The 26,113-nt window shown below is 37.8% G+C and overlaps 1 protein-coding gene and 2 long non-coding RNA genes across 7 annotated transcripts in view; 1 reads left to right on the top strand and 2 right to left on the bottom strand.

Moving 5' to 3' along the window:
- The window catches only part of LOC140505772 (uncharacterized), a 181,936-nt gene extending 159,852 nt beyond the window's left edge, over positions 1-22,084 (bottom strand). Inside the window, exon 1 of the long non-coding RNA XR_011967661.1 lies at positions 21,438-22,084. This is a non-coding gene — a long non-coding RNA (uncharacterized lncRNA). The remainder of the gene's footprint in view (positions 1-21,437) is intronic.
- Positions 849-7,624, top strand: LOC140505764 (cyclin-dependent kinase 4 inhibitor B-like). The gene is made up of 2 exons (XM_072612091.1): positions 849-2,073; positions 4,202-7,624. The coding sequence occupies exons 1-2, from the start codon at positions 1,915-1,917 to the stop codon at positions 4,460-4,462; spliced, it is 420 nt and encodes a 139-aa protein (XP_072468192.1). The 5' UTR covers positions 849-1,914; the 3' UTR covers positions 4,463-7,624.
- A 192-nt stretch (positions 22,085-22,276) lies between the features above and the next one.
- LOC140505765 (uncharacterized) overlaps positions 22,277-26,113 on the bottom strand; it is a 52,676-nt gene continuing 48,839 nt past the window's right edge. For 2 of the 5 annotated variants that reach the window (XR_011967655.1, XR_011967657.1), the window contains one exon: positions 22,277-22,601. This is a non-coding gene — a long non-coding RNA (uncharacterized lncRNA). Of the gene's footprint in view, positions 22,602-23,686; positions 23,863-23,891; positions 24,285-26,113 lie in introns of those variants that run through there. The other 3 variants (XR_011967653.1, XR_011967658.1, XR_011967654.1) reach the window with 2 other exon arrangements.

Genomic DNA, 26,113 nt, shown 5'->3' with positions numbered 1-26,113 from the left:
CCTTTCATTTGATGAAGAGAAAATGATAAGTAGTTTACACTCATGTGAGTTACAAGAAAGACATTCTGACAAATACCCAGTTTCTGTCTTAATCCCATGAAAATGATCAACTTGCCTTTTAAAGTCTCAGTCAGCACTGAAGAAATTGTCCTCTTCAGTACACTTAGCTACATTGTCATTATAAGCCAAAGCTCTTCAGACAGCCCACCCATAAGTATATTCACCATTATATTTCCTCAGAAAAATAAAATTTTGATCCCAAGTAGACATAACCTATCATTATCTTTCTATCCTAACTGCACAGACAGCATTTTTAAAAAATCTTTTAGGTAATGCATACATTTGTTTAACACTAAACCTAATGAGCTTGGAACTGAGAGATGGCTGCCACATATCTTAGTTAAAAAAAAAAGTCTACCAAGCATTTGGCCTGTATACACACAGTAAATGAATGACTGATCAGCTGTTTTCATGACAGTGCCACACCCTGTTTTATTTTTATGACTATATGTTTAATTATAATTGCATAAATTCCCTTGACAATAAAAATTTAATTGCTTGCCAAGATGGTGGGTTTAAATAGGTGAAGGTGGAAACAAGAAAACATTGAGTGAACATATTAAAATCATATGGTCCAAGATTTCTTTTCATAAAAATGTTATTTTTCTTAGGCTGCATTTTCTTTTTTTAAAATTCATCGTATCCACCTAGTTGCATCCATACTTCAAAGTAAAAACAGACATACACATGCAAAACAGGATACTCAAGATTTTTCAGTGTTTCTGCCTGCCAGACACGCCCAAGTGAGAAAGCTTCTTCACTTAATGCAAGACTTGGTTTCAGGAAAGCCTCTGGAGTGCCAAGTCCTTCCTGAGGAGGGTTTACCCAGTATGACAGGTGCAAAACTGTCACTAACCGGTCTTCTACAAAAGGGAAAACTCCCGGAAAGGAGGAATTGTTTAAATGTCTATTGTAAATATTTCCCTAAACTTTCAAAAGAAAAATCGTTCATTTAACCACGGAGTGGCGCCAGCAGAGCGAATCCCAGGAATTGGGTTTAAGAGTAAAAGCTACGGGCGTTGAGACTGATGGCAAAAGCATTTGAATTAGCCTGTTTTTTTCCCATAAGAAGGGAGCGACTATGACTGCTTGAAGATGGAGGAAGAGGAAGGGGAGGTGTTTCTGCAAGTATCTCCAAAGTCTTTAGCTTCCTGCCTTGCATTTGGAATATGAACTTTGGGTGGAATGTTCCGGGGAGTACGAAGCTGCCTCCTGTTCCAGGGTCCGGGTGGTCCACCTGAATAAATTTGCAGCGCATGCGCCTCAGCATATCCCAGCCCTCCCCTTCTCCTGGGAGTGTGGCCGCTCCTGATGGTCTGCTGTGAGGTCATCGGCTGCCGGGTGAAAAGACAAGGCAAGTTAGAACAAGTTCAGCGCTAGCCTGGAGCGGAGGTGGAGCCATAGGGGGTGGGGAGAGCCGGGCACAGTCCCAGCTGGAGAAGGCAAATAATCTTAGTCTCCCAGACGTGTATTCCCTTTACGGCAACTCGCAGAGGTGGGAAAGGTTTTTTGCTTCGGCACCGTCCAGGTGGAACCCCTTTCATTAGCAGAGTCTAGGAAAACTCTGGCTTATTAGGTTCACTCCAGAGTCCTCAGGGGGTGGAAAGCTGGGACTGACTAGAACTCTGGACTGCGAAACCAGGGGTCACTGAAGCGGAAAAGGGGTTGGAGGGGGCAGCTGAAAGCCTGGCTGTCAGCTTCGAGACTCAGGGCAAGAAGACCGCAAGAACCGAAAAAGGGGTGAAGCAACCCTCTCCAGGAAGGAGGAAGGGCCCTGGAGTGAAGAAGGGAAGAGAGGAGAAGCACGCAGAGTGAGTCTAGCAATATCCAGTGGAGACATTCGCGGGTTCTGAAATGACAGAAGGATCAGAAGAGGACAGGGGGGTTCGCCTCGACAGCTGCCTCGACCTGACAAGTGTCGCTGCCCGAGGGCAAAGGGAACTTTTGCAGGAGCTCCTGGCAGCGGGAGCAGATCCCAACGGAGTCAATCGCTTTGGGAGGCGGCCCATCCAGGTACCTGGGGCCATACTGGATGGTCGGTAGAGGGCGGGAGAGTAGCAGGAGCCTTGAGATGGTTTCGTGAAATAGGCGGTACTTGGGGCCGGAGGAGTCGGGTGCTGCAACATTTCCCCAGCCAGGTGCTTTGTGTGTGAGATCCGATGAAACGCATTATTAGGAGAAATTGAATGGGTTTTTTTTTTTTTTTTTTTAGTATCTGGATAATAGCATAATACACCACACGATTTTTTTAATAGTTTAAAAAAATGTCCAAGATGTCCTCTTGCCTTCCCTTCTCCCATTCTGAGAGCTCTTTGTGGATTTACTTTGAGCCATTTTTTTTTTCTCTGTTTATTGACTTTTACTGATAATGCATACAGGCGGAAAAGTAAACGAAAAGTTCCGCAATTCAGAAGGTATGCACGTATTTCTACTTCACAAAAAAAAAAATCAGAAACACTAATATTAATTTTCAATTTAAAAAAAAAGTAAATGGGCTCTACATATGGGTATGTTATTTGTAAGAGAATCGGGAAAAGAAAATCATGGTACCGTCAGATTTTTATCGGTATTACATACCGATATGTATGGAGGGTTGGGGAAATTGTATGCTTATTTGAGCGATTGCTATGTTTTCAGACACTTTCCATTTTAAAAGATTTTAAAAGTATGTCAAGCCTTGTAATGAAAGTACTGTTTGCGTTTTATATTCATTATTCATTAATAATCCACCCCCCACTCACTTTAGAAGGGTGTCCAGATAGAAAGTACCTTCAAAGAAAGCTTTTCAAAGATAACTTTTTTTAAATTGTCCCTACTTTTTCGTCAGTTTCCTATAAAAACATTTTGTCTGTAGAGGAACAAACAGTTTCATGGGTCCTCCTCCCCAATACTTGGAGTCAAAGAAAGTAGTCCGTTTCACTATTGCCTTTTGCTGTACTACATAGATTTATAACTGCCGATTAAAAAGAATTAATTCTTTCGCTTCATATGTATTTTATGACATACAAATAACAGACGGGCAACAGAAATACTTTTATTTGTTCTTTAAAATCTTAAAATGTTATCAGAATTTATATTGCATACTATTATTATATTATTCAGTTGGAGAACCAGTTTTTTCTTTCTAGTTCTCCTTAATTATTATGCCCCTTCTGCTTCAAAATATTTCTACTATACTTTGAATGGTAGAAACTAGTTTTGTGTGTGTGCACACGTATGTATGCGTGTACATATGTGCATGTATATTATGTAGGTATATAATTATGTACGTGTATATGTGTGCATACATATACATACATATATGCATACCTATGTGTGTATGCTAGAACTCAAGTTCCTGTCAGTTACTTAAACATGTTTAATTGTTTCCACTTCACCTGACTCCACTTCCAATGACAAGAAACCCACATTAATATTCTCCATTTGGAAAGTTCATTTTATAAGGAGTTTATTCTATAAGTCACTTCAAAAGTATTTCCCTGTTTAAAAATTGGAATTGGTCAAACTTTATATAGATGTCTATGGAGGGGGACATTGCTGGTAGTCTAAAGGATTTTACTGCTAATACTCTAACTTTCTTTTAGAATAAGTAAATGACACTATTTTTACAGGACAAAAATATATATTTTTACTCTTCGGACATGCATATAATATAATATACATATATGTATCTTTTACATGTATCTTTTCAATGTGAAATTTAATTTAATTTAAACACTAATAGTTAAAAATTCAATTCATGTTTTAAAAAATTGTCCAATTTTGTTTTACAAAATTTTATAATTGTAAGAAAATTTTTTGTCATTTCCTGACTAAAATTTACATAACTTTCTAGAAAAGATTATTCTACTAATTTATCATAATTTGAAATTGGAGAGTGGGGTGGGAATGTTGACAATTGAGAAATTTATTTAGTTACTTATTTTTATATGTAGATTTACATAAAATAGACATATATATAATTCCTTACTGCTATGAAAAATAATTTATGAAAAATTTCAGACAAATAGCAAATTTGTAATCATGTGTATGTATGTGTACACATACATACACACATTAAGTATGCCTGTATACTTAATCTCCATTGGCATAAGTTTGGCATTCATATCACCTCATTGACCACTCTCCAACTATCTTCTAGGTCATGATGATGGGCAATGTTGGAGTGGCAGAGCTCCTACTGAAGCACGGAGCAGATCCCAACATCCCCGACCCCACCACTCTAACCCTACCAGTCCATGATGCAGCCCGGGAGGGTTTCTTAGACACTCTGATCTTGCTTCATCGTGCAGGAGCCCGTTTGGACATTGGAGACTCTCTGGGTCGCCTCCCCTTGCACCTAGCTCAGCAGCAGGGACACCATCAAGTCACCTTATACCTTCGAGCAGTTACAGGGGATTGAAAGCAATGATGAAACTGATCCACCCTTGGGACTTCTTGCTCTTTCCTTCTCCCCATGGCCTCCACAGTAGCTCCAAACAGATTGAGGAAAGGATAGCTGGAAGGTGACAAGAGAGCAGTTTTGAACATACTCCCTTATGCACCTTCTCAGATGGGATGACAAGTTTCTAGTACAGAGACCCACCCAGCTGAAGCTCCCTCAGAAGGAAGTGTATTCATATTCTAGCTATACCCTCAACTGTTTCCTTGATTTTCTCAGTTTACAGTAAAAACAGGATCTGAGTAGAAGTGGAGAATCAACTTTTGGGTCAGGATTTCCCACTGGAGGAGATAAGAACAGGGTAAAAAAATCTGCAAATGTGAAACTTGTAAATACATAATTTGTGGTAAGAAGTTAGTGGGGTGGTGGATTTTTTCTCTGAAGATGGGGGCATGATACTCTACAGGAGTACTGTCTCATCCAAATAGGTAAACCTGGTGGAGGAACCAGTTAGAAAAACCTTCACTGGAGTGAAGAGTCTGGCGGCAATACTGTAAGAATTCTCCCAGGTTTAACTGGAGTGGCCTAGAACATTGGTAATATTGGTACAAAGTGGGGGGAAGGAGACAGTTTTAACAATGCACATAGATTTTATTATAGGAGAGAGATATTCTACAGAACATTGCCAAGGGAGCTAGAGATGACAAATAGAAATTATGTGTTCATTTTGTGGGGGTCAGAATTATTCGATCTGGCTTGAAGTGGAAGGGAAAGGAGGATTGGAAGTCACAGATTTGCTCATAAATTTTAAAAATCAAGAGTTGCAGTGATAGATGACTCTCTGAAATGGTCTGGCCACTGTTAGTGTGTTTTGGGTCCCTGAAGGTCCATATCACCTCAAAGGTTCTAGCCAGGATAAAAGAAAAGTGGGAAAAAAAATGGGAGAGTTAGGGAAGTGTTTTTTAAAGAGAGTCTTTGAAACCCAGGCTAACTGTATTGGAAAAATGCCATAGTACCATGTAAACTGATCAAGCTCATGTCTAAAACATCCATGTTAATATTACCATAGGGATTAGATATCAAGGAATTCAAAGCAGCATACTGGGAGATTTCTATTAGAATGACATTAATTACAACCTGTTTACTAGTTTAAACTGAGACAGTGGATCTCTTTACAATTCTTTTAAACCCACCTGGAAGCCAGGGTCTGAATTCAAGACTCAAAGGGGCTTTTGTGACCTCGGGCTAGTTGGACTTAATCTCTTAGAGCTCTAAGCCACTTTTTAAGACAAAGAGTTTCCCTCAGTTGCCAAGAAGGTGCTAACCTGCATCGGTAGAAGAAACTTCCTCTCTGGAGAGCTCCTTAAACCAGGGAAAACATTGATCTACTCTCTATCCCTCTCCTATTCATTTGTTGTTTTTAAAACTATTTTCTCTGTGGGTTTGTCTCAGGGGATATATTTAAATGACCATTTAAATATTATAAATGTGGTTTAGAGCATGATGAATTTATTCAATAAAATTATGTCAGAATTCAGTTACTGGGTTTCTTAGTAGAAAGAAAATTTTTCCTTTAGGTTTGCAGAGGGCTTGAAATGAGTCTAAAAGCTGTTGAAAATTTCATAGCTCTTGGAAGGACTTGTAATAGCTTGGAATATGATAATTTGCCTTCTAATGCATAAGTCATAAACCCTAAATTCATGGCTTCTAGGTTTAAATGTTTATCATAGATTGATTCAGAAACATAACAGCTGATAATTCTTAGTCTTAATAACAGGATTTAAGACACAAAGTAAATCCCAAAATGTTGTAGGTAATTCGGTACAAAGTAAATGAATGTGAATTCACCATCAACTAAAGAAGTATGAAGATCTTGAAATTGCACCCTACCAAATACATATATGAAAATATTTGCACATTTAGAACTGTATTAATTTTTGTGAAGATTCAGGGTTTTTTGTTGTTGTTGTTGTTTTAATAAACATGCTGGTAAGTGACTAGGCAACGGTTTATAAAAACAATCTGACAAGTAAAATTTCAATGACTTAATAAAACATTTCCCTAATTGATAAATCTATTTCACTTCTAAGATCTCAAAGCATTGTACATAATATGTTTAAATAGAGGAAAAACATTCACGACGAACCAGACAAGAAGGAATATAAAAAGTAAGAAATTACTTGTTTAAATGTAAAGGCTCTACTTTCTCCCACTGATTTGTTAGTGGAATACTTGGCAAATATCCGATTGAGAGACTCAGTGAATTTTACAGGCCATAATCTGCTTTATTCCACATTGTTATTTGTCACCACAGTGCTATTAAATATTCACTTCACTTTAAAAAAAAAACCACTTAAAAAATGTTTATTAAATCTTGAGCAGATTTTCTCACTGAAACTTTTTCACATTTTTCTGTAGCTTCATTTGTTTGGATAGAAGACATTTCAAAGTCCTAATAATTTCTCTCTCTCTCTCTCTCTCTCTCTCTCTCTCTCTCTCTCTCTCTCTCTCTCTCTCTCTCTCCCTCTCCCTCTCCCTCTCCCTCTCCCTCTCCCTCCCTCCCTTCCTTCTTTCCTCCCTACCTCCTTCCTTCCCCCTTCTTCCTACTCACTTTTATTCTCTTACTCTTAGTATTCCAGGCAACCCACTAAAGCTATAAATGACAAAGAAGACTCTGACCTGCATTGATAGAGGGAATTTCCTTACCCAGGAGTTCCCTGTTCAGATGAAATCCTAAGACAAGTCCCTAGCCCTAAATTAGGGAAGATATACTACCTAGTTCACAAGGCTATGGAAGAAAAGTGTGTTTTGCAAATCCAAAGAAATTATTATTAATTATTATATTATCTTGTTATGTACCTCCAAAATTCATTTTTATTAATTATTACATTATCTTGTTATGTACTTCCAAAATTCCAAGAAGCCAAAATTTAGTTGTTGCATGATGCTGAATAAAAGAACTCTTTTGTAGATTGCATATGAAATAAATTCAAGTTTTTGTACAAATTATTTCATGTGTAGGCCAGTAAAACTTTCTCATAGATCTTTCTAATGAGTAGCTGAAATTGAAAGTAAAACCAAAAGAAAATTACTCCCATAACACAATAATATTGAGCTATGTGGTTTTTTAAATTAAATTTACCAATACCAAAATGTTTTAGAAAATAAACTGTTTATGAACTATTCACTGATTCAGTGACTTATTAATAACCTGTAGGAGTAATTCCAATGTATTTAGCACACATCTATGGAATAGTTTAAAGAAAAAGGAGAGTCTGGTTCAATGTAGTTTATTAAAATTATAATGCAGGGTTTAATCTGAAGGCTTGAAATTGCACCTAGACTTTTGGGACACTATATATTAAAATGTTTGGTTTAGATTTGCTTTAGTTCTTAAGGTACCCTCATTGACAAACCACTCACTAAGCCAAAATGAAGAGTGTGTGTGTGTGTGTGTGTGTGTGTGTGTGTGTGTGTTTTAAATAGATTACATTACATGACTATTGTGTTCATCCTTCATTGCCGAAGAAGACCAAGGTTACATGAGTAGTTCAACCCAGATCCAAAAAGTTTATGGTTCACAAACCCAGTCTGACTTCAATCCAAATACTACACAGTGGAACAGATACTTCTTTGATTTATTTCACTATATATGTATTATTTGGAAGGAGGTCAGATTGGCTTTGTGAGCTAAGAATTTTGTAGACTTGCTGTATTGGTTTAATGTGTTTCTTCAAATTTCTATTATTTCACTATGAAGCCAACTTTAGGACTTGTGGATATTAAAACAATACAATTGCTCCTGAGTAGCCTTCAATTTTATATTTTTATTCAAATTTAATAAATATTAAGCAATACTATGTATAAGACTTGAGGATATACAAAGACATAAACCCTGCCCTGAAGAAATGTATAACCTGTTAACTTTCATTAAAAATTATTTCAATATTAAAAGTGAAATAAATTGTAATAAATTAATAGCTAGTTAATTCACAGCATTTCAAAAGGAATTACAGAAATACATACAATTTTGAAAAGCCTTGAAAAGTTCACAATCGTAAATGATTTTATTTAGGCTCTCATTTACGTAGAGTCAGCCAATTCCATTTCCCTAGAGGTCGAGTATTTTGTTCAGCTAGTAAATGTTACAAATTGAAATTCAGGTTTCATTTTCAATCTCAGATTGCTGAAGCTATAAGGAACCTTTAGAAATCTTGTCTACCTCCCTTATTTGATCAGGAAATTGAGGCCTCAAGTTAAATGACTTGCTCAGTTTGCTAATAAGTAGCAAAACAGGGCAGGAGCCCAAAGCTTTTCTTGAAAGATTTAGATAACTATATTGTTTATCTTGAAAAGAAATAGATAACTAAATTGGTTATCTTATATCAATCATCTATCAATGTATCCATCTACCTCTCTTTGGAAAATGCAAAAAGACATATCAGGGTGGTTGGGAGGTCTGAAATTTGCCACAATTTTCATGATTTTGCTTTTTACCAAAACATTCAATTAAGACTCAATCATCATTTCGAAAAGTACAAGGACCAGATTTACGCAGATTCATTTCATGCACCCAAGCATTCAAGTGTGTGCATGCATGTCTACACATGCATGCACACAAACTCTCTCTCTGTCTTTGTCTCTCTGTCTCAGTCTCTCTCTGTCTCTGTCTCTGTCTCTGTCTCTCCCTCTCTCTCCCTCTCTCTCTCCTCTCGTCTTAACCAGAATTTTATTATTTTATGAGATCACATAATATCATGTAGTTTTTGTAAACCTAGTACAGTATCTCCTAAATGAAAGATTTAGTACCAATAGTACTTTGTATAAAGAGAGGGGGGATGAGAGGGAGGATGCCTTTTGAAGCAAAAGTCAGTTTTGGCGACCTGTCACACCTGTAATTACAAACTACAATACAGTTTATTCTAATCCTAATTCATAGATCGTAGATATTTAGATCTTGAAGAGCCATTAGAGGTTATATAATTCAGTCACCTTAAAGATGAGGAAAATGAGGTTCAGGGAAATGTAGTGACTTGTCCATGATCGTACAGCTAATTGGTGGCAAAGCCAGACTTCAGTTTCATGTCTTCTGTTAAATATATAGAAGCAGATTCTGAAACAATTTGCAAGTTGCAGTTGTCACCTTCTAAAAAGTTATCATTTGACAAAGATTTGAGACTGTCCATTTAACTTAATTTTAAAAATAGGAAATAGTAAAATGAAAGTCCATTATTTTCAAGACATTCTCATGATCCATTTTTTTATCATGAAGGATAATTTTGTTGTATAGTGATCATGTTGAGACTTTTTAAGTTTCACATTTGTTAAAACTGCTTTCTTTTGAGAATTCTTGCTATAATTCTTGCCAGAATTCTAGTTTACACAACTAGAAGGGAAATGCTTAAAATGTATATGTGTAATTAAATGTTTTCTTCTTAAGGTGATAGATCAGCCATATTAATTACACAATCTGAGTCCTCAAGAAGAAAAAAAGTCACAAGGGAATCCCCTTTTGTTTTGTTCATTTCAAAATGTAACTTTCTTGAATTCCAGAGATGATGTAAACATTAGTTAAAGCTTAGGGAGTAAAAATGAAGGCAGAGAGTAAAGGTTTTCTTTCCTTTATGCATTTTCCCCATGCAGATCAAGCTAAGTAATCTTCAAAAGGCAAGCACTGAAAATTCAGTGTTTAGTTGAAGTGGGCATTATATTATAAATTTGCTATTTTATGGACTCAGAAGCTTCTTATAACATTCTGTAAATAGCTCTTGTGGAATTAGTCTAGTTGGATAGAATATCTTTGATACTGTAATTCCTTGACTGGCTTCAAAGATCATTTTCTTTAGTCCCTTAGTTCCCCAGTCTTACAGAAGCAACTTGGCTGATAGCAGGAAAAGCTGAGCACATAAAGAGTCTGGATATTATTCCACTTAACAGCAGCTGTAACTGGGAGAGAGCTACTAAGGCAGAGAATAAGAACAGGAAAGGAAAGGGAGAAAGTGGTGTTCCTATTAATAAGTCTCAGGGGCAGAATCATACAAATGGAATTGATCAGAGGAGGAAATCACATTAGAGGTGACATAATCCAGTTCCCTCACTTTAAAGATGAGGAAACTTGATTTCCAAGATTTTTCAACATTGATGTAAAATTTGATACACAAATGTTATTGCTGCTTTCAAAAGATGGAAAAAAGTTTCTTATAAGTTTCAATATCTATACCATACTTATCACTTTACTAAAAACAAAATGTTTTTTTCTAATCATTAAGTAATGTAGGAACAGCTTTAAAATAAACAGTGGCAAATTATTCTTCACATGTGAGCTGAACTCCCAGAGAGGAGAATGACATGTCCAAGGTCCCACAACTGGTAAATGATGGCACTTGAACGAAATTATAATTTCTGATTTAACAGTGTTATATTTCCTGCACCATACTATTTCTATCAACTGTAATATTTCTTCCCTCTTGAAAAAGAAAGATGTTTGTGGGAAAGAGCCTGGGATTTCAACAGAATGATAAATTCAAAGACATATGTCTCCAGATATTCACGCTGATGGGAATTCTGAAATATTATGAGTCATGTGCCCCCAAGTCTTATCTTAAACCCCACTATTACTTGACTCACTTGTACCATCTTTAATTTTTTAACATAAATTATCACACATGAGTTCATTCTGGGCTTCGTAGAAAAGTTTTGCCTGTTAGAATACAGTAGTAACAAGGAGAACATTGTGAATTGTTCACTATACACAAAATGTCATATGTGTAGACATGAAAGGGATGACAGGGGCCAATTAGTCCAAGCCCATCATTTTATAGATGATGAAATTGAGGATGAGGGAGGTTAAGTAACTTGCTTAAGATTTTTATAGGTAGTAAGCAGCAGAAGCAGAATCTAAATTCAGGTCTTTTGATTCCAGTTTTTTTTTTTTTTTATCTATACCATGATGACCCTCCGACACCCTCAACAACTTTTCCTTTCAAAGTACAGTCTTTAAAGATCAATTCAAATGCACCTCCTCCCTCAAAGCCTACTCTGATTCATCCCATGAATAGTAATGAACCAGCCTCTAACCTGTGGGTGACTGGGAGGAACAGAACAGGCTAGAGACAGGAGAGTGAGGAAACAAAATGAAGTTTAATTTCAAAGTGAGGGAAATGACTTACAAGCAAGGAGGGGATCTAGACACATGCTGCTACCCTGCCCCTAGTGGTGGGACCCAAGGCAGTGTAGGGAGATCCCAATACTTACATCAATGGCTATGCAGTGAGCTATATAGCCCTGACATCAACAATGAGACAAGTTTGATTTATAGCAGGGCTTCATGACCAGAACATGGGTGCTTGCTGGGTGCTTGTCTGAGCTCAGAGAACACCTGGTGCTGGTCAAAGCAATACAATAATTATGTGATTCTGTCACAGGGTGAAGGCAAAAGATTGTTGTTATGTCAAACTCAGGGTGCAGCTTGCTTGCGAGTCCTTAGCTCTGAAAAGCCTGGTAACAATAATAACCTCCCCTTCCCTGTTCTGAACCACATTGTACTTTTTTACATCTATAGGTAGTTTCCTCCTCATTCACGCTCACAAGTTGGGTTCCTCCAGGAGACAACTATCTCAGGTTCAATGTACTCTGTGGTATTCTGCAAAGGTACTCTGCTAAAACTATAGCTCACAAGCCCCCACCAATAATTTTACCTTTTAATAGTCAACCAAAGGGTACTATTAGCTTAAAACAAAGGCATTTAATGAAATCGCAGAGTTTTTAAAAGGCAATAAAAAAAGACCACCTCCATAAACTTAGGACACACTATTCCATAAATACACACAACATGAATAGGAACAGTGGACACACATAGAGGTCACAAGTGAAAGGGAACCCATAGGGAACACATGTGGCCAGGATGCACAAGTGGAGAAGCAGACTCAATTGGATACTGAAAGATACTGCTGCATTGGACACTAGATCACTTCTTTCCTGCAATCTCCACCATCTTCAGTTTTTCACTCCATAGAACTCCTCAGTGACTTTGAACTTTAAGTAGACCTCAGAACCATGGGAACTCTCTTTCCACCTCAAATGATCATGATACATTCAAAAAAAATATCCTCTCTATAGAGAAGATACCATATCTGGAACCCTCACATTTAAGAACTCTAACTTGAACACAGAAGTTTAGAGTTCAGGAAGCAATGTGCTTGACTTTCCTTCTCAAATTGTGTATGAGATGCCACTGCTAATAGGAAAGACAGGAGAGAGAAATTTCCCACACACACTTGCTTGAGTCTCTAATAGGCAAAAGTCCTTAACAATTGAGTCCTTCCTTCCAAGCTCAGTCAAGGTAAGGCCATTTTGCTTTTTATGTAGGCCATAAGGAGCACAGATAATCTGTTCATCAGTTGCCTTCATCTAGTGGTCATCAACCTATAATTCAAGTTGATTCAAATCATTCAACGTACTTTGTTATCAGGTTATTTACTCTCAAGTTTTATCAATGATTCCTTTACACCTGCTTAACATACATATGAAACATTTATTATTTTGTATTGTATAGCTATCTTCCTCCTTTCAGGCTATAATAGACTATAATCTCCATGAGTTCAGGGATCAAGCCCTATGTAAATTATGTATATTTTGTATATTATCTAGCACCATAAATAGCTATAAAAATTTTTTGTAGAATTACTTGTTACTTCTTCTAGGGGAGAGGTGATTATGATACTTTTCCAGATAAACAATATGTATGTATGTATATAATTCTCACATTTTTATATATATGTGTGTATATATGTATACATATATACATATGTATACATATACATACACACACACACACACATATATATATATATATATATATATATATATATATAACTGACATAGGGCAGATAGATGATGCAGTGGGAACCATAAAGACTCATCTTCATGAATTCAAATCCATCCTCAGAAACTTACAAGTTGTGTGACCCTGGACAAATATTTAATCTTGTTTACCTCAGTTTCTCATCTGTAAAATGAGCTGGAGAAGGAAGTAACACAATTATTTTAATTATTTAATGAAGGAAAACTTACTTTGCTACAAGTGATATTAATAGGATAATAGTAAAAGTAATTAGAAGATTATTATGTTAACTACTTTGAAGTATATAACAGGTTCAATAATAATTCTCATATTGTACACTTGTAGTTAATCTTCAATTACAAAGCTATAATTACCACTTTGTAATAAATATATATTTAGAAATGTGCTGGGAAATAGCTGAAAGAGACCTTCATTTGTTGATCTACTGGAAAAAAAATCCCAAATTACAAATTCAGCTACTTGATAGTTTTAGTATAGTTTGTTGGCGTTTGTTTTCAAAGACAGAATATTACAAGAAGAGAATCAGAAAAAACAAATATGCCCTGCGATCCCTGCAAAAGAGTTGAACCGAATACGAAGATAGCAAAGAAGTACTAGTCTAGGACTTGGCAACCTGATTCTGAGTTTCAACTCAGCCACTAGTGAGTCATCTGGCTTTGCAAAGGCCCTTTCACTTCCCTAGGCCCCAGTTCTTATCTAAAAAACAAAAGAACTGGACTAAATCGTCTCCAGGTTCCCTCTGAATCTTTTGCCATATTCCAATGATTAATTAAACAGTTGTGTGCTTCTGAATATATTTGTCAAACCATTTTAAGGGACTGAGGCTTTTTTAGATGCAGATTTTGATGCAAAAGGCATATCTGGATTCCAGACAAACAAGATTGTTTAATCTTAACAATCCATGGGTATAAACACATTGACTGTGTATTTGTGGTATGTCATCTGAAATTTATCACCTTCTATGAGACAGTATGATAGTACACTGGAATCAGAAGGTCCTTGGCTCAAAACTAGCCTCTGAGGTTTATTACCTGTGTCACTATAGGAAATAAACTACAGGAAAGTTAACCACTCACAATTTCAGTTTCCTCATCTGTAAAATGGGGGTAATAATAACTATAGTATCTGTTTTACAGTGTGATTGTGACATTCAATTGAGATATGGTATAGAAATAACTTTGCAAATGTAAAAATGACACATAAATGTAAGTTTTAATTACTCATACCCCTAGTCTCATCCAGCCTTTTAATATACCAGTAGGCTTGAATTTGGAAGAATTGGTATCAATTTTTAAAAAAAGCTGTACATTTGTATATCTCTCTGACTGTGTTACAAAACCAAATAGAAGTAATTTAGGAACTATTTTTGTGTTATCATTCACTTTTGTGTATTATCATTCCCTCCCTTACATAGCTAGTTTGAAAGCTTGATGTATTGTGATTTTTTTTATCATGACCAAATAATCTGAAAAACAATGAGATTTGGCATTTGTCTAACACTTATGATTTTTCACATATTATTTGATCCTCATAATAACCCTGTGGAACATATACTACAAAGTCTTCTCATACTACTGATAAAGAAACTGAGCCTCAGATTAGTTAAGCAACTTGTATGTCATCATATGGTTACTAAAGATTGAATAGAGTAGGTACAGGGACTGGGCCTGTGATTTCATTAACATAGGGAACTCCCAAGTGAGAAAACCCCTTCTACCAATGCATGTCAACACCTTCTCTGTAACTTATAGTCATAGAAAATGGTCTAGAACACTTAGAGGCTAAGTGACTTACATAAGGCCATACTACCAGTAAATGTCAAAAGTCAAACACTTTGTAAGGGGGAAAGTGTTGGAATGGGAAATCAATTCCAGACATCCTATCTCCAAGTCCAGAAGACTTTCTAATACAACAGCTCTCTCTTAACTGATAATAGTCTGACCATACCAGTAATAATAGTTTGCTTAATTTCTCAAACATACCAGCTGTCCTGTTGAGCAAGATGATGATGATGATCACGATGATACTTTAAGATTTGAAAAAAGGTGTATATATATATATATATATATATATATATATATATATATATATATATATATATAAATATATGCTGTACAGAACTTGATACAGGGGATATAAAGTGGTCTCACATAATATTTTATTCCCACCATTTGTGAGTAATAAATTATAAAAAAGAGTCCTAGATTTATAGCCAGAGGATGGAAGTTAAGATCCTGGTTCTGAAAACCACATCCCCAACCCAGGTCTCTGTCTTCTCTAAAATGAGAGGTTTATTAGATGAGCACTAAGAGATCTGAATCTATGAGCCTATGAGAATCATTCAGTGGCAAAACAACATTATCTGACTGCTCCCACTACGTTACTTTTCTGCGCATATCTTAAATACAAAAATGTGCTGGATATAGAAACTAACTGTAAAATACCATAAGCCTGAGATTCAACCACAAATTAAAGTAATGTTTTCCTGTAGTCTTGAATGAGACAAAGAGGAGGGTTGTCTTCTCTCTGTACTTTTAGGGTACATTCCTTATGATAAGGATTTTATTTACCTTTGTACTTGGCACAGTGCACTCTGTAGTAGGTACTTAATATCTGTTAAATTCTGTGATTGTGACAGACCACAAAACAAGTCAGGAAGAAAAGAACTGGGATCAACATATCATAGAATCATCCTATCTTAAAGTAATAAATAATTTTTAGAGTTTGCTGTGAGTTATACATGATAATATGGGGGAGTAGTGGCATAGATAATGCAAAACATCCCCCTAATATACTATCTGTTGAACTCCAACTTAATATCCCATAGGCACCTCAAACTCAACATATTCAAATCAGAACTCATTATTTTCCCCCAAATCCACCCCTCTACCTAACTTCCTACATCTGAGAGGAGTACCACAATCCCAGTCAAGAGTACTGATCATCTAAATGGTCAAAAGATATGAACAAGCAGTTTTCAAGAAGAAATTAAAGCTATCTCTAGTCATGTGAAAAAATACTCAAAATACTATTGATTAGAGAAATGCAAATTATAAAAACTGAAGTACCACCTCATACCTATCAGGTTGGCTAATATGACAGAAAAGGAAAATAATAAATGTTGAAGATGTGAGAAAATTAGAACACTAATGTATTTTTGGTGGAGTTGTGAACCGATTCAGTCATTTTGGAGAGCAATTTGGAACTATGCCCAAAAGGTTATAAAAATGTATATATCTTTTGATACAACATCATAAAAAAGGGAGAAGGATCCACATATACAAAAGTATTTATAACAACTCTTTTTATGGTGGCAAAGAATTGGAAACCAAAGGGATGCCAATCAATTAGGGAATGTCTGAACAAGTAGAGATATATGAATGTAATGGAATTTTATTGTTCTATAACAAATAATGAGCAGGAGGATTTCAGAAAAACCTGGAAAGACTTACATGAACTGATGCTAAGTGAAGTGAGCAGAACTAGAACATTGTACACAGTAACAAAAACATTGTGTAATGATCAACTATATTAGTCTTCTCACCAGTACAATGATCCAAGAAAATTCCAAAAGACTAATGATGGAAAATGCTAACTACATCCAGAGAAAGAATCATAGAATCTGAATTCAGATTGAAGCATATTATTTTCACTATGTTTTCTGTTTTTTCTTTCTTATGGTTTTTCTCTTTTGTTCTAATTCTTCCTTCACAACATGACTAATGTGGAAATATGTTTAACATGATTGTACTTGGATAAGAGGGATGGAACGGAGTGAGAAAAATTTTGAATTCAAAATCTTACAAAAAAGAATGTTTACATGCAATTGGAACAATAAAATACTATTCAATGTTAAAAAACTTTAAAAGAGTACCAATCACCCAAGTTTGTAAACTTGAAATCATTCTCCATTCTTCATATTCATTCACCTCCCCAAATCCAATCAATTCTCACATCTTAATGATGTAACCTGCACAATATTTCTTTGATCCATTTTCTTCTCTTCACTCATACGTTAGTTATGCCCTACTTCAGGTCCTCAATCCCTCTTCACCTGCTCTCTTAATGAGAATCTCCTGTCCCAATTATCTCCCCACATTATCAACAATCTTATTCCTAGAACACATTCCTGATCATATTTTATACAAAAAGCTTGTATACCTTATACAAAAAGTTAGAGTAGTTCTCTATGGCTTCTAGGATAAGATAAAAACTCCTGTTTCCCCTGGAGTTGTGCGATGGCATCCCAGTTCTAACAGCACTCTTTTGAGCAGAAGTGTGATGTAACAGAAAGAACACTGGGTTTGGAGCTTGAAGCCCTGAGTTCAAATCCCAGCCCTGCTACTTACAGTATATCCATAGGACCTTGAGTAAGTAACTTAATTTCTTTGTGTTTCAGCTTCCTCATCTGTAAAATAAACTAAGTGACCTCTAAGATCCTTTTCAACTCTTATCAATGAGGTTCCTGCCTATACTTCCAGGATTATTACATATTTTTCCTTCTACTCTTCTTTAAATTTCTGACAGTCTGACCACCATATATAACACTGCACCTCCCTTCTCTCTGCATCTTTGCACTCTTGTTCATGCCCAAAATGTACTACCACTTCCTAGAATCCCTCAACAGTTTCAAGATTCAGTTAAAGTGCAACCTCCTACATGAGACCTTTCCTGACTCCACACTCCTCCAAGTACTTGGATCCTTCCTCCCCAAAAAAGCTCTTTGTATATATTTTATACTTGCTTTTTCCTAATAGAATGTAAGTTCCATTAAGTCAAGAGTTATTTTTCTCTTAGCATCCTTGGGATCTAGGGGCACAGTTCCTGGCACACAGCAAGGACTTAATATTTTCTGATCAATGGATTAAGTGATTGATCAAAAGGCATTTAAGTTTTTCTTTGGAATGCAGAACCCTTTTGCTGCAGAGGCATCTTCCTAATTATTTTTGTTCTAAATGTTATTTAAATTAGTTGGAATTCCCTAGGATACACTGACCGGCAGTGAGGTCAGGTGTAGGGTGGCAGGGAAAAAAATAGAGATAAAAAATTTTCAACAAGGTGCATTTCATCATGCAGAGAACAAAGGATGTTTGTTTGCCTACTGTCATCTTTCTCCTTACAACAGTGCTCTGAAAAAAGGTAGGGGTAGATATTTCTCTGAAATTCGTAAGTACTGTTATTTCTCCATCCAGTGAAACAATCAATAGTCCTACAATGTGTCTCCTCTTTTTTAACTTTTCAGAAAGCTCCACAAATTAGAACTAACATAGTCTAACATGGATAAATCCTGTTTCACCAAATGAACATAAAATTGGTATTATAATATGGAAGTTCAGATTATGAAGGAAAATGATATTTGCAATATTCAATATCCTGACTATATAGCAACTGACTATTTAAATTTTTTTTTTTAGTTTCACTTTGTGACAGCAAATTTCTTGTATCCCTATATGGCAGTCGCTGTTCTTTTCTGGGGAAGATATTAGAGGATTTAAAAGCATAGCTAAGAAATACACATATATATCATAAACCAAGTGCTACTTTAGGTGCAAGGGGTGAAGCATCAGAACCTTGAGGTGACTGGAAATGGTCACAATAGAATATATGCCATTTGAGCTGGGCCACAATGTTTAATTTAGGTATCCCTAGGATTTCAAGACAGAGAGAGATGAGGTTGGGGATGTGTGTTTGTCCTTGGTTGCCGAAGAAGACCATGCCATCAGAGAAAAACTGACACGACTTGCACTTGACATTGTTTTGAGTGAGGGAGGACTGTGCAGGTCACCAGCCTCACTTCTGCTCCAGAGCCACCTGAATCCAGTGACCAGATATTCATCAGGATAACTGGAGGTGACCCAGGATGAGGCAATTGGGGTTAAGTGACTTGCCCAAGGTCACACAGCTAGTGAGTGTCAAGTGTCTGAGGTGAGATTTGAACTCAGGTCCTCCTGACTCCTACACTGGTGCTCTATCCACTGCACCACCTAGCTACCCCTGAGGTTGGGGATAAAACTGCATTCTAGGTGTAGGGAACAGCATAGACTAAAAACACAATTGTGGGACAGTGCGTAATATATGTATGTATATATGTATATATGCACATATATGTGCATGTGTATGTATGTATGTATGAGATAATAAGTAATCCAGTTTGGCTAGACCATGACATAGGTAGAGAGGGGAGTGGCATACAGTAAGACAGGAGAAGTGAGGTGATTTGAGGAAAAAACCTTGAATTCAAAACTATATAGCTTGAAATTTACTGAGTAGGCATTAGGGTTCTCTGAGAAGAGGAGGGACATAGCCCAAAGTTCTATGCATAAAAAATAATCAACTTTGATGCCATGTGAAAGATGAATTAGAGATGTAATCAGTATTAAGAGAACATGACCAATATTTTGCACCATCCTTAATGGTAAAGTTCTTAATATCTAAATTAATATTCAGTGTCCATTTATACCAACACATATAAAGTCAGGTTCTGTGTTACCAGGAATCTAGAAATATCATCTGTTGATCATACCTGTGGAAAAGACACTACAGTTCTAAGTCTGAACAACATGCGTGTGAGTATACCTGTTGGGGCAGGGGGTATGGCTTGAGGGAGGGGTGATTGTCTTACAGCTACAAATTTTATAGATTCCTGGTACAATGAAAAGAGTTCTGAATTTGAAGTCTGAAGTGTCTGAGTGGCCTGGGTGTCAATCTCATCTCCCTGGCTTTATATAAGTTTGACTGTCAATAAATTGCTTAACCTCTCTGGGCCTCAGTACCCTTATCTGTCAAATGAGGAAGTTCGATTCAGCTTCTGAGGTCCCTTAGCATTCTAAATCTATGATCCTAGATTTGGGACACACCTCCAACAGGTGATTTGGTGTGGGTGTGAGTGGTGTGTATACAAGTGCCAGAATTACAGAAGACACCTTAGAAACTATAGTATTTAAAGTGGTGTGGGGAAAAGAAGAGGGGGAGAGAGAGAAAGGGAGGGAGAGAGAGAGGGAGGGGTGAGTGGGAGAGAGAGGAGGAGAGACAGGGAGGGAGAGAGAGAGAGAGAGAGAGAGAGAGAGAGAGAGAGAGAGAGAGAGAGAGAAAAGAAGAAGGAGGAGGAGGAGGAGGAGGAGGAGGAGGAGGAGGAGGAGGAAATAAACTACATTGAAAATCTCTCCTTATTTCAGAGTGCTCGGCCTTGCCTCAAAATATCTATGTAGTATATTTCCTTACCACCGGGAAGATTTTCTGAGAAGATCTGGTCTGACACTGGGATCCAGGCAGATTCAAGAACCAATTCGGTAGTGGGCAGTGTAGTTGTCCCTAGTCTGGCGAAGATGGGGGATAGACTCCTAGTGCTACGTCTCTAGCTTAATTCAGCGTGGGGTCTACAATTCTCCTTTGCAGCGGATCCGGGGTGAGGGCCTGCCATAGGACTGTGTGTGTGTGTGTGTGTGTGTGTGTGTGTGTGTGTGTGTGTGTGTGTGTGTTTGTGAGAGAGAGAGAGAGAGAGAGAGAGAGAGAGAGAGAGAGAGAGAGAGAGAGAGAGAGAGAGAGAGAGAGAGAGAGAGAGAGAGACTCGATGTGTGCCCTGAGGCGGAACCGTCAGATACACGGAATTTGAGTTAGGAGTGGGACCCTGAAGACAGTGATCTCACTTACATGTCCTTTGGTCCGAGGAAATAGCCGGTTGTTGAGCCTCCCAAGACCCAGCTGTTAAGGGAGCCTTGGTGTCCTGACCTCACCCTGTGGATTTCCCCAGCCCCACCCCCACAGCCACCCCTGCTTTTCCGGTTGCAATTCTTGTAGGAAAGAAGAGGCAAACAGACTTCGAGAAAAAGGACCCTGGAAACAGGACCAGAGGAAGGGATGCCAGAGAGGTCCCAATACTCCTCTCTGTGCAGATCTCTAAGTTTAAAACCGAAAATAAAAATTGGTTTGGGGACATGTCTTTTAGTGTCTCCCACACAGAAAGAGACCGGCCATCTGCGGGCCAGAGAGGCTCGTAGGAGCTGAAGCCAAGAGGGGGATGGAGAGAAGTGGGGGAGAGGAGAGCCGTGGGTGATGGGCAGGGGGACAGAGGGAGTGCGCGGGGGAGGGGGAAGGCACAGAGGCAGACACGCCTCGGGTTTCGACTTTGCCTACCTAGAGCTGTCCTCATCAGTCTTTAGATTCCGCTTCTCGGCAGCTGCTGACGCTTTCTCCCTGTGCCCGCCGGAGCCAGCGCACACCTCGCTTTACCGCGCCCAGATGTTGCGCCGCCGCCCCAGGTGAAAGGAGCTTTTTATTTATTTGTTTCATCCCCCACCGCTGGCCTACTCAGCGCCTAAGAAATGTCAGTGTTTGTGCAGCCGTTTATTTCAAACTTGACCTCTAGCTCCTGATTGGTCGGCGAATACAATCAAGACGAAGCTTTTTTTTTTAATTGTAAGCAAGAATGAGAAATTAGCGACCCTTCAGGAGGGGTGAAAGGAAGGAGAGACGGGGGGCAGGGCGGGCAAGATAGAAGGGGTACAAAGTGAGCTGGGCGGAGAGAGTAGCAGGAAGGGGCGGGGGGGTTAGCTGTGACTGGCGGAACTAAAACGGGGGGGCGGGGGAAGGACAGACATGGGAAGGGGGGAGAGAGGGGAGGTGTGAGAAGAAGGAGATGAGGAAGGTGGAGGGGAAGGGGGAGGGGAAGGGGGAAGGCGGAGGGAAAGGAAGCTGAAGAGCAGTCAGTGGGGGTTGAAGCAGCCCCTCAGTCTTCTCCCCACCCCCATCTCTCATCTCCCGTCCCCACCCACCCGTGCCCTTAACTTTATCTTGCCTACTGTCCAAATCACCCGAGCAAGTAAAGCGGATCTTGAGCAACGGGACAGATCTAGAGGTTCCCCGCCCCTCTTCTTCAGCCGCGCTCCTGTGTGCGTGCGCGCGTGTGTCGTGTGTGTGTGTGTGTGTGTGTGTGTGTGTGTGTGTGTGTGTGTTTTGTGTGCGTGTGTGTGTAGAGTCTGCAGTGCTGCTGGGCCTGTAAACGCGGGCAAGAGAATGATTCGGAGGGTTCGAGTGACCATCCGCGTGGGCAGAGCTTGCCGACCCCACCGCATCGGGACTTTCGTGGCAAAGATAGTGCGGGCGCTGTGCCGGGCATCAGCCAGCAGCAATCCAGCCATCCCCTTCCAAGTGCTGCTGATAGTGAGGAGGAAACGTGATCGAAGAAGACCAGGTAGGCAAAAGCCGTGGAGAGAAGCCGTGCAAAGACAAGAGGTGTCTGGGGGTGCGTGTGATTCACAGGTAACTTGGCCTTGGTACGAAATTGAGCAGACTGGAGACCTGCAGAGAGAAAAGCAGTTCCACTTTCACCCCCTTGGTGCCTTGTTATGTCCCCGTACCTTTTTTTACTCTGAATCTCAGGATACAGAAAGCCCTGTTCTGCCCAACGCAGGTGTCCCCCCCACCCCATGCTTATATAACAATGCCTCAGGAGGGAATTCTGGTGCTATCTTAGTGATCTGGGGACTTCCGAATGCCCAAGGATGAGTGAGAGTCTGACCCCATTTAGAGAAGGTGGATTTAGTCCTCTCGTGGTTTTCTGAGTTTGTTGTTACTAGACATGAAAATTTGTTACAGTGCCTACTTCTTCATTCTTTCGAGGTGGCGCCTTTTACTAGCATTTCCCCCTCCCCTTTTCTAGAAGTTTTGGAGGGAAATGGGGGCGAGGGCACCCAAAAGATTTAACTTCCCCGTAACCCCGACTGTCCAAGTGAGACAAAGCTCGAAGAAATTTCGCCCCCCCTCTGAAAGTGTACACACCAATTGTCAACCAGCAAGAGCCAACTTGTTCTCAGGAATGATTTTGTTTTAATCAGTCTGTTTTCCATGGTACATTTCGAGCTTATGTTTTATTGGGATGTCATATTTTGTGCCTGTCCCTACGTTATAAATAAGGAAGGGCAATTGACCATCTTAATTTGGAGACCTCTCCTAACCAGTCAGCTTACAACACTACTAAAGAACTAAGGTGTTCTAGGCCCATTTGGTCCACATGTTGAAGGCAACATGTTCGCTACCGAAGGTATTTCAGCTCTTTTAGAAACTCATTTATAAAGGAAATTTTAGGGTCAGAATAGCAAAGCTACTTAACCTGTGTTTGCTTATAAACCTGAAGACAATGTAGTCAATCCAGTAATGAGGCCTATCATTTGAGTGACTTCCCATGTGGTGGCCCATTAAAAAAAAATACCTATGTAAAAGCAAGAGGCAAAGTCAAATTTGGGGTTCACTTTATTTCATATGAAAACTAAATTTTATTTATTGTGATTTTTTTCTTGTGGAAAATAAAGTTGAGGCTCTTGATATAGAAACTTTACAGTTTTGAATCTTAAGCAAAAAAAGTGAGATCCTCACAATCATTAACATACATGTTTATATATAAATTTATTTGATATGTAAGATAAATTTGTCCTTTGGAATAGGTTGAAACCAGAGAATATAAGGAAAGGGGGAATGGTAGCAAAAGTGCATCATTCATTCCAGTGCCTGGCTTCTTTGTTAAACAACTGTGAAGTCCTTCTTCCTCTGCCTAGTTGTAAATCTGTATATGAAGACACGGTTATTCATGCATAATTTAAAAACAATATATTTTATTTGTATTTCTGAGTATGTAGATTATAGATATGGTATTTTATTCATTCATAATTTTAAAGTAATGCTCAGCCAGTTATTACCTATTCATAGTGAAATAATTCCACATAAGAAACTGGGGTACTTATGGAAATAATATGATACACAATACTGTGATTTCATCCATTTTGGGAGGTCCCAGTAAGGCAATGCTTCTTTGCCATTCCAAGGCAAAATCTTCTCTGCTACTCATTGGTCTTAGAGAGTTTTCTGAAGCACTGAGAGGTTATTGAGTGACTTATCCAGAGTCATACAGCCTGCATGTGTCAAATTTAGGACTTGAATCCAAACCTTTCTCTCTGTATCCACCATACCATGTTGCCTTTGGTAATACTGTATGTATACAAACAGATTATGTTAGTACTCACAGATGTATTACAACAGTTAGGTATGTTAGATATTTAAAATATGTGTATGAATTCTCTTGGTGAAGCATTTGTGCTAAAAATTTGTTTTTAGGACAGTATAATAATGTCTTCATTTAAAAGTATGCATAAGGATTTTTTTTGTATTTTTTTGACTCTCAGCAAATATAAAAATTATAAACTATGTTTTATTGTTGTAGCTAGGGATTCACATATGGAAAATTCACACATGTACACATACAAAAGACAGACATTTTTGTAGCTTAAGGATCTGTATTTCTCTAGGTGTAGGTAGTTTCTCCATTTTTCATGAGATCCTTTGACTGAAAAAAATTCGTCACCCTGCAGAAAACCTGATGATAAGCTTATTGCATTTAGCTAGAATGGTTGAGATGGAACAAACAGTTCATTGCCAAGGCTATACTAAAAGCATGACTAGTGTGCTAGGACTGACCACTTATTAAAACTGTTTGTAGAATAGTATCTTAGTCAGCTAAGGGTCTTTCACAGCAGACATAAAGCATTATAAGTAAGACTTTAGTGAAGGTAGATAGGAAGGTGTAAATAGATATACATGCTTTAATGTTCATATTAAAGACCCCATTTCCCCATGATATCTTGAGTATATTTGTAAAAAGTATTTTTGCAGCAACAACAAAATATTGCTAAATACTGCTGAAATAATATTGAATTTATCCATAATTATATTACATAGCTATAAATACTAATGAATATCATTTATTTGTCATACAAATGTATATTTCACACAAAACACTAGTTTAAATATGCTTATATCTTGAACATACAGATGTAAATGTATTCATGAAAATGCTGTTATGAATATCACATACATTTGAAAAGGCAAGTAAGTAATTATTATTCTGCGATTTTTTTTTTGTATGGATAAGATTTAAGTGGCATAATATTGGAGAGATACATACAGATATTATATAGTAGCCTTTATAAGTGTATAATATTTTCCATACAATAAAAATACAATGATTATTGTATTTTGTGTGAAATGTACATAGTACAGTCATTATGCAATATGAGGCTCAGAATTTATAAATATATAAATTCATGCCACTATGGGGGACACAATTTTTTACATGGTGTGTCTCAGGTTGAACATGATAGGATCTAGTTTTATAAATATAAAATATATTTTTATGGATTGGTAATATATCACTGTGAAATACTATGTGACTAATAATTGTTTGAGTACACTATGATCATTAAGTACAAACAATAGTCATTGTCCACGGTACTTAAGTCACTTCATAGTTAGTAAATTAGGCTTGCTCAGGGATAGCTAACTCTTTTTTTATGTATTCTTCCCCCATTACAGTATAAACTCCCTGAGCGTTAGGACTGTCTTTCCCTTTGATTTCCTATCCATTTCTTTCAGTTAGCACAGTTTCTAAGACTCAGTTAAAGCTTAGTAAAAGTTTTATTTAATTAAACACTCTCCCTTCCCTTCTCCACTCCCCCTAGCATAAGATTTTAAATGTGCTGTACTGGCCTGGAGGAATTGATGCACTTTCTAAATCACTTGCCATTAAGTTCAGATCCTGGAGCATTGTGATACCTAAAGGAAAATACTCAAATTGAGAGTTAGTGAACTTTGGTTCAAATCAGAGCTTTGCTTGTGTGACCTTGAATAAATTACTTAACCTCTCTCTGCCTTCAGTTCCCAAGAAGGAGTTGAACTAGATGAACCTGAAAGGTCCTTCTAGCTCTAAATCAATGATCCTTTAGAAGAAGCAATTCAATCTCTAATGGCATAATCTATTGTGC

The sequence above is a fragment of the Notamacropus eugenii genome, chromosome 1 (genome assembly GCF_028372415.1).
Source record: "Notamacropus eugenii isolate mMacEug1 chromosome 1, mMacEug1.pri_v2, whole genome shotgun sequence".
In the NCBI taxonomy this organism is placed as follows: domain Eukaryota; kingdom Metazoa; phylum Chordata; class Mammalia; order Diprotodontia; family Macropodidae; genus Notamacropus; species Notamacropus eugenii.
This window is presented reverse-complemented; position numbering and strand designations above follow the sequence as displayed.